A 15,734-nucleotide genomic window follows, 5' to 3' on the forward strand; every position below is an offset into this window, starting at 1 on the left:
GTGCAGCATAATAATTTACATATAAATAATAGCCACAATAACTTTGGTTAACATCTGTCATCTCATAGAAATACAAAGAAAGAAGGGAATGTTGTTTTCTCTTTGTCATGAGAACTCTTAGGATTGACTTCCTTGACTTTTGAATATACTGTACAGCAGGGTCCCCAACCTCCAGAATTTAATGCTTGATAATCTAAAGTTGACCTGATGTAATAATAATAGAAATAAAGTACACAATAAATGTAATGAGCTTGAATTATCCTGAAAACATTCCCTGCCCTGGTCAGTGGAAAAATTATCTTCCACAAAGTTGGCACCTAGTGCCAAAAAGGTTGAGGACCACTGCTTCAGTGTGTGTGTGTGTGTGTGTGTGTGTGTGTGCGTGCACGCGCGTGCGAGCACTTAGTCACTCAGTCATGTCCGACTCTCTGCAATCCCATGGACTGTAGCCGCCAGGCTCCTCTGTCCATGGGGATTCTCTAGGCAAGAATACTGGAGGGGGTTTCTGTTTCCCTTCTCCAGGGGATCTTCCCAACCCAGGGGTTGAGCCTGGGTCTCCTGCATTGGAGGCAGATTCTTTACCCTCTGAGCCACCAGGGAAGCCCCATGTATGTTAACTATGGTCATCGTGTTGTACGTGACATGCTGGTACTTATTCATCATACTACTGGAAGTCTGTACCTTCATCCAATTCTCTGTCCCCACCCTGTTAAGTACAAACCTCTTTTTTTTTTTTTTATGAGTTTGGTTTTTGGCTTGTTTGTTTGCTTGGCTTGTTATTTTCAGATTCCTTGTGTAAGTGAAATTACGCACTATTTCTCTTTCTCCATCTGACTTATTTCACTTTGCATTTTGCCCTCAGGTCCCTTCATGTTGTTCCAAATGCCAGGATCGCCTTCTTTCTCATGGCTGAGTAGTAGTCCATTCCACCTCTGTCCCCCTAGCCCAAGGAGACTGGGACCAGGACCTTCTACCACGAAGATCTCCACATGTCTTCCAGAGCTTGCTGTGGCTTTCCCCCTAGTCTGGTGTGGTGCGGATGTCCTGGGACTGGGGTGATCGGGGACCTCGATTGTGGGAGGAGTCGGGGAGAAGAGGGGCTAGCAGAGCTGTGGAAGCACACATGTGGACCTGAGCCGGGCTGTTGGTGGGGATTCTCAGGCCTTCCTAGTATAGCAGAGAAATGGGGAGGGGCAGCTGCTCTCGGCTCTAGCCATTTATTTTCATATCTAAGAGGGAATAAAAAGACCACATCTTATACGTGAATACGTAGTTCAGTTCAGTGGCTAAGTCGTGTCTGACTCTTTGTGACCCCATGGACTGCACCATGCCAGGCTTCCTTGTCCTTTACCATCTCCTGGATTTTGCTCAAACTCATATCCATTGAGTCAGTGATGCCATTTAACCATCTCCTTCTCTGTCGCCCCCTTCTTGTGTCTTCAGTCTTTCCCAGTATCAGGGTCTTTTCCAATGAGTCGGTTCTTTGCATCAGGTGGCCAAAGTATTGGAGCTTCAGCTTCAGCATCAGTCCTTCCAATGAATATTCAGGGTTAATTTCCTTTAGGATTGCTGGTTTGATCTCCTTGCCGTCCAAGGGACTCTCAAGAGTCTTCTCCAGCATCACAGTTTGAAAGATAAATTCTTCCGCACCCAGCCTTCTTTATGGCCCTACTCTCACATCCTTATGTGACTGTTACAGAAACAATAGCTTTAACTCTATGGACCTTTATTGGCAAAGTGATGTCTCTGCTTTTAAATATTCCATCTAGGTAGGAAAGAGGGTAATCGGGATCTATTACTGGCAACTCTTGAGGATTAAATTATGCCCCTGTAAAGGATGGGTGAAATCCCCCCACCTGGTGCCTTGCATGTGACATTTGGGAAGACAGTCTTTGAAGATGTAATTAAGATGAGGTCCTCCGGAAGTCTGATGGACTCTAAATCCAGTGACCCATGCACTTATAAGGAGAAAGATTTGAAGACACAGACACGCAGAGGAAAAACCACATGAAGACGGGAGCGGAGCAAGGAAAGCTTGCTCAGACAAGGAGCACCAGGACTGCAGGCAGCCACCAGTAGGTGGGAGACAGGAATGGGAGCATGTCTCTGACAGAGCCTCTAGAAGGAATCAGGCCGTTGGCACCTTCATGTCAGTTTGGGGGTGCTAGAGTGAGGAAAGTTTTGTTGTTTTAAGCCTTTCAGTTTATGGTACTTTGGATGACAGCTGCAGCAAACTAGTACACAGTGGATAAAGTGTTTTGCCAAACGGGATGTTCAGCGAAGCCACGTTGTTGACACTACAATGGAGATTACCTTGTGTTGATACTACAGCAGCCTCATTCCCTGAGGTTGGCCAAAGTTCTTTTTAACCTTGGGTAAAGAGGATCTTCCCTGGTGGCTCGCGGTGAAGAATCTGCCTGCAACACAGGAGACCCAGGTTTGATTCCTGGGTCAGGAAGATCCCCGGAGAAGGAAATGGTTACCCACTCCAGTATTCTTGCCTGGAGAATTCCAGGGACAGAGAGCCTACTGGGCTACAGTCTAAGGGGTCGCAGAGTTGGACACGACTGAGTGACACTTTCCCTTTCAAAGAGTAGGACTTATTTAAAGATTCTTTTCTTTCTAAAAACATTGTTCACTTATCTCCTGATAAAATTATATAGGCTATTCCTTGGTAATTTTTGACAGTAAAAAAAGTCTACTCCCATGCGCTTTCCTAAATGGAGGAAAGCAAATCAAGAAGACCCTACTGGGCATGAAGTTTAGATAAAACATAAAAGCAGCTGACCCTATCCTACCTTGGCTGTCATCTTTGCCTGCAGTCAGATCCTTAAGGAAAAGGTGAAAACACATTAGCTGGCAGTGTGTGCTTAAGATGTTAACATAAGATGTGAAGAAATGGGGCCCCCTAATAAAAAAAAATTGTGTATTCTATATAAAGTTAAATAGCCTGAAAAGACCTCTGAAGGGCTTCAGTGTGCTGGTATATATCATGAGACTCTAAGAGAAGGATCTAGCATGTTTCTTTCCATGTTTACTTTATCATAAAGCCTTTTATGGAAGAAGCTTCTGAAACTGCACCTCCATGTACTAATAACTTTGGGGTATAAGCACCTAAAATATAGCTTCTACTGATGCTTCATGGAGTCATTGTGAGATGAATGAGCCTTTTAGTATCATCTGTACATTTTCCTAATTTTTCCTCTATTTTTCCAAATCTTCTCCATTTTAAAAAGTCTGTAACCTTTGACCCACAAACCATTACCCACCTCTGTCATATATACCTAGTTTGGAGTTTAAAATCTTCCATCCAGTATAAAAGATGTATTCTTTTTCTAGATACTTCCTTTTCTTCTAAATCATTCTTATTTTCTTCATCGTTGCTATGGGGCTTTCATTATTGGGATGAACCATAAAAATAGCTGACATTTACATAGAAGTGGCTGTTTCTTTGCTGTATGACACAGGGACCTCAAACCTGTGAGAACCTAGAGGGGTGGGATGGGGTGAGAGGGAGAGTCTAGAGAGGGGGGACCTATGTGTACCTATGACTGATCCATGTTGGTGTATGGCAGAAAGCAACACAATATTGTAAAGCACTTATCCTTCAATTAAAAATAAATAAATTTATTTTTAAAGTGGCTATTTCACATTGTTTAACCTAATACACTAATAGTATTAAAGAATCGTTACAGGGACCGAGATTCTTAATTCACCAAAAGAGGTTTAGCCACTTTAAGAATTTGGCTCAACACGTTCATAAATAGACTGGATGGTTGGCAGGAGAGATCACTTATGCTTGTCAGTGATACCAAGTTGGCTGAGATTGACAGTATCGTGTAGGAGCAGACAGGGATGCAAGATGATACGTTCAGTTTGACAAAGTAACATGCACTGGATAAAGTGAATTGCAATTAAGGTGCAGGCAAGGTGTTGTTTGTAAAATAGAATAATTAATTTGAAAAATGCAACAGGAATAGAAACTCTTACATGGACTGGGCCACACGCAGAGGAGTTTTAAAGTCAGAGCCGATCAGAGACCCCGGCTCTGCCTGACATGCCCACATGGCATGTCTTTGAGCCATCCACTCTGACTGACCATCTGGACCTCATCGTGTGGGTTTTGGCCACCACCTTGAATGACTGTTGGCCCCAGATCTATGATTCCGTTTCACTGTGGCCTATGAGAAATTCATAGTGCCTGAAATAGGCACTAAGACATAGCACCATCATCTTGAATAATATACAAATACTCTCTCCCTGGTGGCTCAGACGGTAAAGAGTCTGCCTGCAGTGCAGGAGACCAGGGTTCTACCCCTGGGTCAGGAAGATCCCCTGGAAAAGGAAATGGCAACCCACTCCAGCATTCTTGCTTGAAGAATTCCATGGATAGAGGAGCCTGGTGGGCTACAGTCCATGGGGTCACAAAGAGTCGGACAAGACTGAGTGACTAGCACCTTCTTCTTCATTTTCCCTGCAACCCATTCAAACTCTGCTCACCTTTCAAAGCCCAGTTAAAGGTCAAAGAAGTCGAGAAAATCTTTCTCCTCTTCTGTAGGTCATAGACTACATCCTTCAACTTCATACAACATCCAACAAACAGTTCTGGCTGAACATAACACAATCCTCTTTGCATATTAGCCTTGACTTTGCAGTTTGTAAATCCCTTGAGGACAAAGACCAAGGATTGTATGTGTTTTGCACTTCTGTCTAATATGCAGTCAATAAAAACATTGGCTGGCTTCTTCAAACAAGACTTGATAAAATTAATGACCGCAAAAATAAAAACAGCAAAATGTTAATTTGAGAGAATGAAAGGTTGAGAGACTTTTGTGAAGGTAGATGGCTATGACTCTTATCCTTTTGATTCCTGAACCAAATTTTCCCATCAGGAAACAAAATGTATACTTATTTTTCATGTTAATCTTATCCCAAAGTGGGAAAATTATAAATATATAGAGATATATATTTAATATGAAGTCACTCAGTCATGTCCGACTCTTTGCAACCCCATGGACTGTAGCCTACCAGGCTTCTCCATCCATGGGATTCTCCAGGCAAGAATACTGGAGTGGGTTACCATTCCCTTCTCCAGGGGATCTTCCTGACCCAGGGATTGAACCTGGGTCTCCCGCATTGGAGGCAGACGCTTTAACCTCTGAGCCACCAGGGAAGATATACAATTTTATTGCATATGAAATTCAAATAAACATAAGGCCAATGTTCAGTAGAATTTTATCTAAGATTCCTTACTTAGAGTTTGTGGTTTTATGTGTTATAAAATGCAGCTAAATGGAAACAATTTTTATTGGGTTTTTGTGTCTTAAATGTGCAAGTGCCTGGTGGACTTTTTTGGTGCTAAAATTTCTGATCATGTGTTGTTTAGACCTCTGGTTAATTATCTAGCCTAATGTCTCTATGAGTTAATGTTTTTAGAATGAGTTATCAAAGTCGATTTTGGAAATAAAGCCCACATAGTCCATTGTATGGAGTATAAATAGTGTTCCCCGCCCCCCCCCCCCCCCGCCAGCTGCTGTTATGTACTTGTGTTTGAATTTATTATGGTTCATTCCTGAGCCAGCATCACTCTTGAGATTCTTTGGAGAACAATCTAAGTCTAACTGGATGTTGTTAAATTCTCAGGCCACGGTAAGTGTGACTGTGGCAGATGCAAATGTGATGAAGGATGGTTTGGTGACGCTTGCCAGTACCCCACCAGCTGTGACCTGACCAAGAAAAAGAGTAACCAGATGTGCAAGAACTCTCAAGACATCATCTGCTCTAATGCAGGTAAGAGTTCTGTCCCCAGAGCATCCTCAGATGAAATCATCAAAGTTGGGTTCTTAATGGAAATACGTAGGCGTCGAGAAATGTTGAACGTTGGAGTGAGACTGCTTTTGAGTGTATTTTTTTTTTAAATGAAATTCAGATAAATCAATTGGGAAAAATGTCATCTTGCTGAGACTGGCAAGTCTGATGCTCTCCAGCTGTTCCACATGCCTCCTTCAAGCAGGATATTTTCTAGAATAAAAACCCCTGACAGCATTTTATGTCAACTGTGAGCCATGTTTTCAAATGCTGGATTAATTCTTTTAAAAAGGATTTGTATAAACTGAATTAATTGTTCTCTGTTGCAGATCAAGGGGGCTTTGAATTCATATGTTACCATCAGATAGAACTAAACTTTTCAAATTTGATGGAGGTTTCAGGTGCCCTGGATGTGAAACCTATTGAAGAAGATAGTTACAGCAAGAGTTTTATTTTACTGAAATATTTTTCTATCTTGTAGATGTCATTTAAAACTATTTTTTTAGAAATGTACAGAGGAGCTGTTAAAATTAATTACCCAAATCATATAAAACTCAACAACTATGGTTTGGGTTTTAATGATGTGTAGCCAATATTACTATACTTAAATATTTTTTTGACAGTTGAGCACATAAAAGCTCAAAGTCAGTTTATATTCTCAGCCCTGGTTGAAACTGGGAATGCTCCTGTCCTCACTGGAGGCTCTGATTTCATTGCTTTGGCGTCTGCTATGAACCGTAGTGGGTTTTTAAAGTTCTCTGGGTAGTTCTTCAGCACAGTTGTCCCCAACCTTTTTGTCACCAGGGACCAGTTTCATTTTTTCCAAGGACTGACAGTGGGATGGATGGTTTAGGGATGATTCAAGGGCATTGCATTTATTGTACATTTTATTTCTATTATTATTACATCAGCTCCGTCTCAGATCATCAGGCATTAGATCCCGGAGGTTGGGCACCCCTTCTTAAGTAGATCTGGGGGTATGAGTTCTTGCTTTGTGTGCTCCAGGCCAGGGTTTGACGACACGTGAATACCTGCCCTCCTGAAGTTCCTGTGACTGGGGGACTCCTTTTGCAATCAGAGCTGGGACCTTTTCACAGTCTTTGAGAGGAATTGCTCTGTGTAGATTCAGGGCAGTAGGCTGTTTTGTTAATAGTAATCAGGGCTATTTCCAAGGGAAGTTGTGACTGGTGCAGCCAGGAACCATGACGGAAGTCACTCTTCTGGCTTCTCTCCAGCACTTCCTTCTTTTCTTTCTTCTTAGTAAAATGTTTTTACTTCTGGTTCACAATACCCACCCTCCAAACACACACATATGTGTGCACACACACACACACACACACACACACACACTCTCTCTCTCTCTCCCTCTCTCTCAACTTCATGCTTTCTAAACTTCTTTCAGTAATAAGTTTTGAAATCAATTTCAGTTTTGTTTCTTTGCAGTCTATTTTTGGATTGATTGATTTTAAAATCTAGTTTTTTTCTTTTTAATAATAATACATTTAATAATTATTAAAAATTTAATAATACATTTTAGCCACCTAAGAATTAGTTTAACTGTTTCTTTTAACTAAGAATTATTTAGCTATTTAATAGTATAAATGTTTAACTATCATGGAATCTAAACATGTGATTCACTACATCATCATCTCAACACATCCAAAAGGAGAAAATTTACAGAACTGTTTTACGATGAAACACGTATAAGGTATAAAATGCATTTCTAAGATATTTTTACCTCTATTTTTTAACATGGATATAGTATTTTTATGTAATCTACTGTGCATATTCCAGTTTCATCAACTGACCCAGCAATGCCTTTTATAGCATCGCCCCCACCTCTGTTCCAGTCTAGGGGCAGTGTTAACTCTGGTTGTCATAAATCTTCAGACTCCTTTAATGTGTCTTTAGACAATTTTCACAGACAACACAATCTTTTTTACTCTCATACTCTCCTCTCAGGTTCTTAGCCTTTCAAGTTTACTTTGGGGATCTTGTCCTCACATGTCTTTCTTTAATACCTACTTCTACCAGCCTAGTTCAGGCCCACTGCCCACAAGTTGTGTTAGTCTGGGTCCCTTGGACAACAAGGAGATCAAACAAGTCAATCCTAGAGGAAATAAACCCTGAATATTCATTGGAAGGAATGATGCTGAAGCTGAAGCTCTAATACTTTGGCCACCTGATGGGAAGAGCTAACTCGCTGGAAAAGACCCTGATACTGGGAAAGGTTAAAGGCCAAAGGAGAAGGGAGCAGCAGAGGATGAGATGGTTGGATGGCATCACTGACTCAGTAGACTTGAATTTGAGTAAATGTTGGGAAATAGTGAAGGACAGAGGAGCCTGGTGTGCTATAGTCCATGGCGTGCTATAGTCCATTGGGGTTGCAAAGAGTTGGACACGACTGAGTGACTGAACTGAACTGAAGATGTTGCTAAGAGTTGGATACGACTTAGCAACAGACAACAGCAACAACTGAGGTGCTATTACTGATCTTTCCCCCTCATACCGCAGTGTGGTTTTCAGGAAGCAGCTTGGAGCAGAAAGGGAAGAGGAGCTGTATGGAGAGGGGAAGAAGACCGAAGGGCAGGGGGAAAGAGAGATGGAGCTGGGGACCAAAGGAGTCCCAGAAGGTGGCTCCAGAGGGGTGCAGAATGGCAAGGCATGTCTGCAGAGCTGAGCCAGAGCAGAACGAGTCTCCCGCACCATCGCATCAGGGATATAGGCTGGTGTTCAAGACAGGGAGTCATCCTAGAAAGAGCCAGCTATATTAGGCAGAATGAAAAGTCAGAACTAAAATAATCTAACATGAGACAGAAGACCAATTCTAGAGACTGAGCTAATTGGCAATCAAGAAAGAACCACGGTTTGACACAGCATGAGCGCACGAGTCTGGCACGTCTGCCGGGGCTTCCATATGCCGTTTCTTGGAGGCTCAGTTGTGAATTCCACTTGATGAGTAAGACAGGAAGGCTCTGAACTGTTGTAAACTTCCTGCGTCACCCAGGGATGGTTCAGATGTGTGGATTGCAGGGAGCCAGCCTGTGGGGGACGTCAGGGAGGATTTGTAGAATTCAAAGCAGAGACTATGCCTTCTCATCTTCCCTGAAAACAATGACGGCATCGTAACCCTCATGATGGTACACCTCTCTCCCCAGCTGGGAAGTGCTCCTGGTATTCCAACAGATACATTCTAAAATCCTTGACCAATATTCTGGATCCCATACTTTCTGCCTGCAGCAGACACTTTTCTCCAAACTCAAGTCGGAGTCTTCACTGTTGTTTAATTCTTCATCCTATTTTTTAGCTCAGACTCTTTCTTCAGCATCACAAGGCTTTTCTCCATCTCCTCTTCTTGCAATTCTATCTGTATACCAAGTGCCAACTCAAAACTTACTCCTTTGCTGTGCCTGTCCTCCTTCACGGAGCCAGCCTGAGGTCCATGGTATCTTTACAGCATTTGTCACAGATCTGTTGCAAATGCCTTTGAGTCATCTGGTTTCATATATCTATTGTGTAATAAGTATCAATCATCCAGCACATTCTTCCTGATCTATGATTTACTTGGTTTTAATTTTATTCCTCTTATTTTCTCCTATAGCACCTACAACTTCACCAGTGATTTAATAAGAAATGAGAAAATGTGATGAATAGAGATGTGAATGGTTGAAAGACAATATGAATAAATGTGAAAATGAAAAAGAAGGGTGATAATTAGAAAAAAAAAAAAGAGATGAGGCAGTCCCATGAATTGTAGCATTAGATTCGAAATGAACTTTTATAAATCAAAATAGTTTTCAGGGAAAAAAAAAAACAAGAAAATGAAATGTAATAAAAGTAAAATTCACACAGGCAGTCTCAAGGAAGAAAAATAACAAGCTCAGGTTCTGTGAAATTACCATTTATTTGTGACTGTGAGAGAAAGAAGTGACCCATGTAACAGAATCACACAGAGGGTTGAAAACCAGGAAACAGTGGGATCTATAAATATAAAATGTGTCTGGAGGAAATATTTGGGAATATGACTAATGTATTTGAAGTCTTAATGGGAGAAGGCAAAGAACCCAGCATTTTCTGGAAGTCTACAATGTGGTAGACACAGTAGAGTTTTTAGAAAGATGACAGGGTGATATATTTATCACTTGATCTTCAAAGTAGCTCTATGAAGTAGATATTATTTGCAGATAAGGAATTTGAGAGTTAGAAATAAAAATAATGACCTCAAAAGTATATAGCTAGAGGGGATTAAGACCTGGATTTAGCTTCAGATCTTCCTTAGTCCTAAATCCATGTTCCTTCTGGTTCAACACATAGAGAATTTCCAATATTCAGTAGCTCAGTTCAAATTTTAATATCTTTAGTTCCTTTCCATCCTTTACCTCTCAAAACCAGTCACCGAGTCATCTTTTCTTTCTCCTGAAAATATCCCCATGTGTATTTCCTTTTTTCTAAACTCATGACCATAACCCAGGTCAGCCTCTGTCTTCTTTCCTATAGACTGATGAACCAACATTCCTTCAAATTCATTTTGCCCCATTTCAATGCATTCACCCTGTGACAACCAGAATAACCTGGGGAAAATAAGTCATGATCACATGACTCCCTTGTTGAAATATTTCAATGGCTTCTCATTATTCTTGGATGAAAGTTGGAAATCTTTAATATGACCTCTTTGTTGTTGTTCAGTTGCTAAATATTGCAACTGACTGCTAAATCCGACTCCTTGCAACCCCATGGACTGCAGCACACTAGGCTCCCCTGTCCTTCACTATCTCCTGGAGTTGTCTCAAATTCATGTCCACTGAGTTGGTGATACTATCTAACCATCTCATCCTCTGCCACCCCCTTCTGCTTTTGCTTTCAATCTTTCCCAGCACCAGGGTCTTTCCCAAGGAGTCGGCTCTTCCCATCAGGTGGCCAAAGTATTGGAGCTTCAGTATCAGTCCTTCCAATGAATAGTCAGGGTTGATTTCCTTTAGGATTGACTGATTTGATCTCCTTGAAGTCCAAGGGACTCTCAAGAGTCTTCTCCAGTACCACAATTTGAAAGCATCAATTCTTCAGTGCTCAGCCTTTTAGATTTCCATAAACTTCACCATTGGTTGCCTTTTTTCCTTTCATGATGCCCTCTGCTTTATTTTCCACTATACACCAGCTGTCTTTTTTCCCCCTCTTATTTCCTCTTTTACTGCAGAGCTTTTGGTTTTGTATCTTGCTGGAAGTGGGCTTCTTCACCATCTCACTTCTCTTAGCTGTTATTTTTTCTTGGCTTTCAGTTCTCAGTTTAAGAGCCATTTCCCAGGGACCCTTTGACCACCAGGTCTCAGATAAATCCCCTTACTGTGAGTTTCTGCAACACTCTGTACTTCTCCATTTATTTTATCACTTTGGTTTTTACTCATATAAAGCTTTAAGAGGAGGTTATGGCTAAATCGATCACCTGTTGCAATTCCAGAGTCTAGGATGAGATCTAGCGAATGACAAAGTCTCAGTTACTCTGTGGTGATGGATGTGATGATCAATTAAAGATTAAAACATAAGCATTAAAAAGGAAGCTACTCAAGTGGACATGCTACTTCTCAGTATCTTTTGAATGCTGTTTTATTGTCAGTGAACTCACTCTCAGGGGTTGTAGTCAAATCCTTTTACACTTGACTGGGTATGTGGAGAGCGGTAGACCAGATGGCTCTGGTGCCTCTGTTTCACCCTGAGCTGCCCTGAGAGTCTGGTGAGATTCTAGGACTCCAGGCATAAGGAAAACCCACTCTGGGCCCTTTGTCATAGGGACATAGGTATCACTTTAACACTACAGATATGAAGTTTTTAGGAACATTTGAGTTTTTTCACTTATTTAAATTTAATAATGAATGCCACAAACATTTATTATATAAATAATAAGCTCAAATATTGCACAAAGCATTGAATAAATAACTGGTGAGGAAGATAAGCAAGGTTACTTTTCTCACAAAGCTTAGCATTTTCTGCTTTAGTTCACTCAGATCCAGGTGTAATCAGAAGATATTCATTCATGCATTGATTGGATGGACGTTTATAATGTAACTCTGCTCTTAGGGAGTTCAGATTTACATTCATGAAACTATTAGAGGTCAATCATAATAGCTGTGTGCTATAAAATGTAACTAATGGGCTACAATAATCTCAAAAAAGAATGTCATTATCCATCTCATCATACCCACAGTAAAACCTAATGGGAATATAAAATTGATTGGAATTGCCTTTATCCATGAAAGAGAGGTTAAAATTCATTAATTATAATTTATGTGCATTTAACAAATAATTTTTGCTTTGTTTTAATGGTCTAGGTACATGTCACTGTGGCAGGTGTAAATGTGATAATTCAGATGGAAATGGACTTGTTTATGGTAAATTTTGTGAGTGTGATGACAGAGAATGCATAGATGATGAAACAGAAGAAATCTGTGGAGGTATGTATTTAACTTTGCAAAAACAATATAAGTACTTGATTTTGTCACCTGTTTCATTGAACTTTTATCTCTATGAGTTTATGTACTGGATTTACTCATTTAAGCTGAACCTATATTTATTTGGAAAATACTTCATATAAGGAAATATAGACTAAGGCATTCAGAGCAGATTAATAAACCTTTGTTGCTGTTGTTCAGTCACCCAGCTGTGTCTGACTCTTTGCAACCCCATGGACTGCAGCCCGCCAGGCCTCCCTGTCCTTCACCAGCTCCCAGAGTTTGCTCAAACTCATGTCCATTGAGTTGGTGATACCATCCAACCATCTCATCCTCTGTCGTCCCCTTCTGCCTTGAATCTTTCCAGACATCAGGGTCTTTTCCAGTGAAAAATTGTTTATAATTTTTATTTTGTAACTATTTTATGGAAGTATTATTTACAGTGTTGTGTTAGTTTCAAGCGTACAGCACAGTGATTCAGATGATATATTTGTGCATATATATATTCTTTTTCAGATTCTTTTCCATTATAGGTTATTATAAGATATTGAATATAGTTTCCTGTCTTATGCAGTAGGTCCTTGTTGTTTATTTTATGTAGAGTAGTGTGTATCTGTTAATCCTAAACTCCAAATTTACCCCTGGTATCCCCTTTGGTAACAGTGTGTGTTTTGTATGTCTGTGCATCTATTTCTGTTTTGTAAATAAATTCATTTGTATCATTTTTTTTAGATTCCACTTACAAGTGATATCATATGATATTTAGAGCAGACTAGTATTTTTTGTTTTTCTCTTTAATTTTTTATTATTTTTTAATTGAAGGATAATTGCTTTACAGAATTTTGTTGTTGTTTTCTAGTACTTTTAAATGCAGAATCAGATTGTTCCCAGAGAACAGCCAGATCATTAGGGCAACAGGCCAATTGCATGGTTCTGAAGTATTCCTAGTGGAATCTGTCTTCTTTGCTCAGCTTTTATTTCACCTCTTTTCTCCCCATCTCTCTATTGCATGTTTTAATTTCGTTTTCTTTCCCGTTTTGAACCATAACCCTGTAAATACTCCCATGTGCTATTGGGGACATTGAAGACCAATTGGATTATTAGCCTGGAATCTATCCCTCCCCACACACTTAGATAACTTTTTTCATGATTGTTTTTATGGACAACCATTACTCAATTCATTTTTCTGTTGTATCAATTATTGCAGGCTTGCTAGTGTCAAGAGCTGCAATGAGTACTTCTTATTCAATAGGTAATTTGCCAGGATCCGAAATGACTTGCCAGGGTTAAATGGAATTTAGACTCCTGTCTCTCTCATGCCCGGCTTCCCTGCTGGCTCAGTGGGTAAAGAACCTGCCTCAATGCAGGAGACATAGGTTCGATCCCTCTGTTGGAAAGATTCCCTAGAGCAGAAAATGGCAACCCACTCCAGTATTCTTGCCTGAAAAATCCCATGGACAGAGGAGCCTGGAAGACTGCAGCCCAAAGGGTTGCAAAGAGCTGGATATGACTGAGTAATTCTGCACACCCACACGTACTGTCTGATGCCAAAGACTGTGCGATTGATTGCTCCCCAGAGAGACCTGCCCTGGAGTTTGGAGCTCCACAAGGAAAGCCCTTCTTACCACTTGTACTATATTAATAGTTCCCTTCTCTTCTGCTTCCCTCTCTGCAACCCTGTGCCCAGGGTTTCAACCAAGACTGGCACAGGCCAGGAAAGTAAACAGCAGTGAGAATCACTTCAGTTTGGGAGCACTCTTCGCTGCTGTTATGAAACATTTTATCCTTCTTACCTCTGGCCTAATCTCTCTATCCATAAGTAATTAATTCTTTCATTGAAATCTGAAGAGACTCCACCCACGAAATCCTATCCTGCATACCAAATGGGTGATTTCGGAGGAGTATTTTCCCTGAAAGGATCAGGAGCCAGCGAGGTGGGGAGGAAGCAGAAGGCCATAAAGTGTCACTAAGCTGCCGCTTTGTTTACAAAACAAATTGAGGCTTCAATTCCTGTGGTCATCCAGATGCTCTTGTTTGAGGTCAGCTCGGATCTCTCTCTGGTGTCCTTGCTGTACCACCAACCAGGATAAAACAAACAAAGAGAAGAACCTTCATTTTTTCCACCCAATGACCTAAGCTCGATGCTGCTCAGACAGTTCTGCTAAAGGGCTTGTTCCAAAATGATTAGAAATTAGATAAAGCTACCCACACATGTGATGTGTTTGTCTTCCTGATATTTCATTTGCAGTTATCACAGATCAAAAAAGAGGAAGGGAACATGTGTGGAGCCGGTGTTTTCTGATACACACTGCCAAAGCAAAGTCTATTTGCCTGTGTAAATATAAATATTGACCTGGAAAGAACAAGAAATGTTTAATGCTCAACCTTTCCACTCATCATTTCTGTTGGTTTGAGGCTAAAGCAATTTCATGGTGCAAACTCTCTGACCAGACAACCAACATTCCCGTAAAATCCTATGGCGATGGCACTGTATAGGATTCTAGATTTTTCCATGTATCATTCACATGAAAGCAGTCTGTTGAGAGGTGATTTTACAGCCCAATAGGGAAGCAATTCAAAAAGAGATTTTCTTACTCCATCAGTTTGCACAAAGCCAAGAATGATGTTCATTGTCTGGGCTGTGTATTGTCCTAAGGCTTATATTTTATCTCGGTTATCCAGCTATGTCTTATTATAGTATTTTCACTTGAATTATGAAAATATCTGCTTAATTTTCCATATCTGCATATGGTATAGCTTTACATGATTTATTCTAATAATCCTGTTCACCTCTATCACAATGATTTTTTAGCATAACCTTGTCAGTACTGAATTTTATAAACATACAAAGAATTTGGGTGTGAGGAATGAAGATTTATGATCATTTGTTAATCTCATGGTAAGCCTTACATGAGATTAACAAACTGCTGCATGTTACATAAATTTCTTATAATGACAGAGGAAATAAACTTCGAAGATTTCTGAGATTATACTACTTTAAGTATAATCTACTTAAAGGAAATTCTACTTTAAGAAGTTAATCGAGTCTTAAAAAAAAAAAAAAAAAACCTGACTTCTAGGAAAAGCTTTTAGTAAGCAATTGTCTTGTTTTCTTTCAGTGTGACCCTCAGGTTCCTGAGGCTTGTGATATGACACTGGCTTGTGATATTTCTGTGTGCATACATGTAGAGATAGTTTTAAGTCCATGAATAAAATGTATAGCTTTTATATTTTACTGTTGATGAAATCATTTGATGGTCTTTATGTCAGCTGAAGTGAAAAAGTTAAAATTCGCTGTAGAAATGACCCTTGTCTATTAGCTTGTGTGCTTAGTCACTCAATCGTGTGCTGTTCTTTGCGACCTCGTGGACTGTAGCCCGCCAGGCTCCTCTGTCCACGGAATTCTCCAGGCAAGAACACTGGAGTGGGGAGCCATTCCCTTCTCCAGGGGATCTTCCTAACCCAGGGATAGAAGCCAAGTCT

At 40.4% G+C, this 15,734-nt stretch overlaps 1 protein-coding gene and 1 non-coding gene across 2 annotated transcripts in view; one reads left to right on the forward strand and one right to left on the reverse strand.

The window, feature by feature from the left end:
- The window catches only part of ITGBL1 (integrin subunit beta like 1), a 228,322-nt gene that overhangs the window by 88,147 nt on the left and 124,441 nt on the right, over window positions 1–15,734 (forward strand). Inside the window, exons 3-4 of the mRNA XM_040267415.1 lie at window positions 5,644–5,790; window positions 12,132–12,254. Coding sequence (XP_040123349.1) covers window positions 5,644–5,790; window positions 12,132–12,254 — 270 coding nt within the window. The remainder of the gene's footprint in view (window positions 1–5,643; window positions 5,791–12,131; window positions 12,255–15,734) is intronic.
- On the reverse strand, window positions 5,101–5,173 carry TRNAW-CCA. The gene has a single exon. It is a non-coding gene; the product is annotated as a tRNA-Trp (tRNA).

Source organism: Oryx dammah, unplaced genomic scaffold, assembly GCF_014754425.2.
Source record: "Oryx dammah isolate SB20612 unplaced genomic scaffold, SCBI_Odam_1.1 HiC_scaffold_24, whole genome shotgun sequence".
NCBI lineage: Eukaryota > Metazoa > Chordata > Mammalia > Artiodactyla > Bovidae > Oryx > Oryx dammah.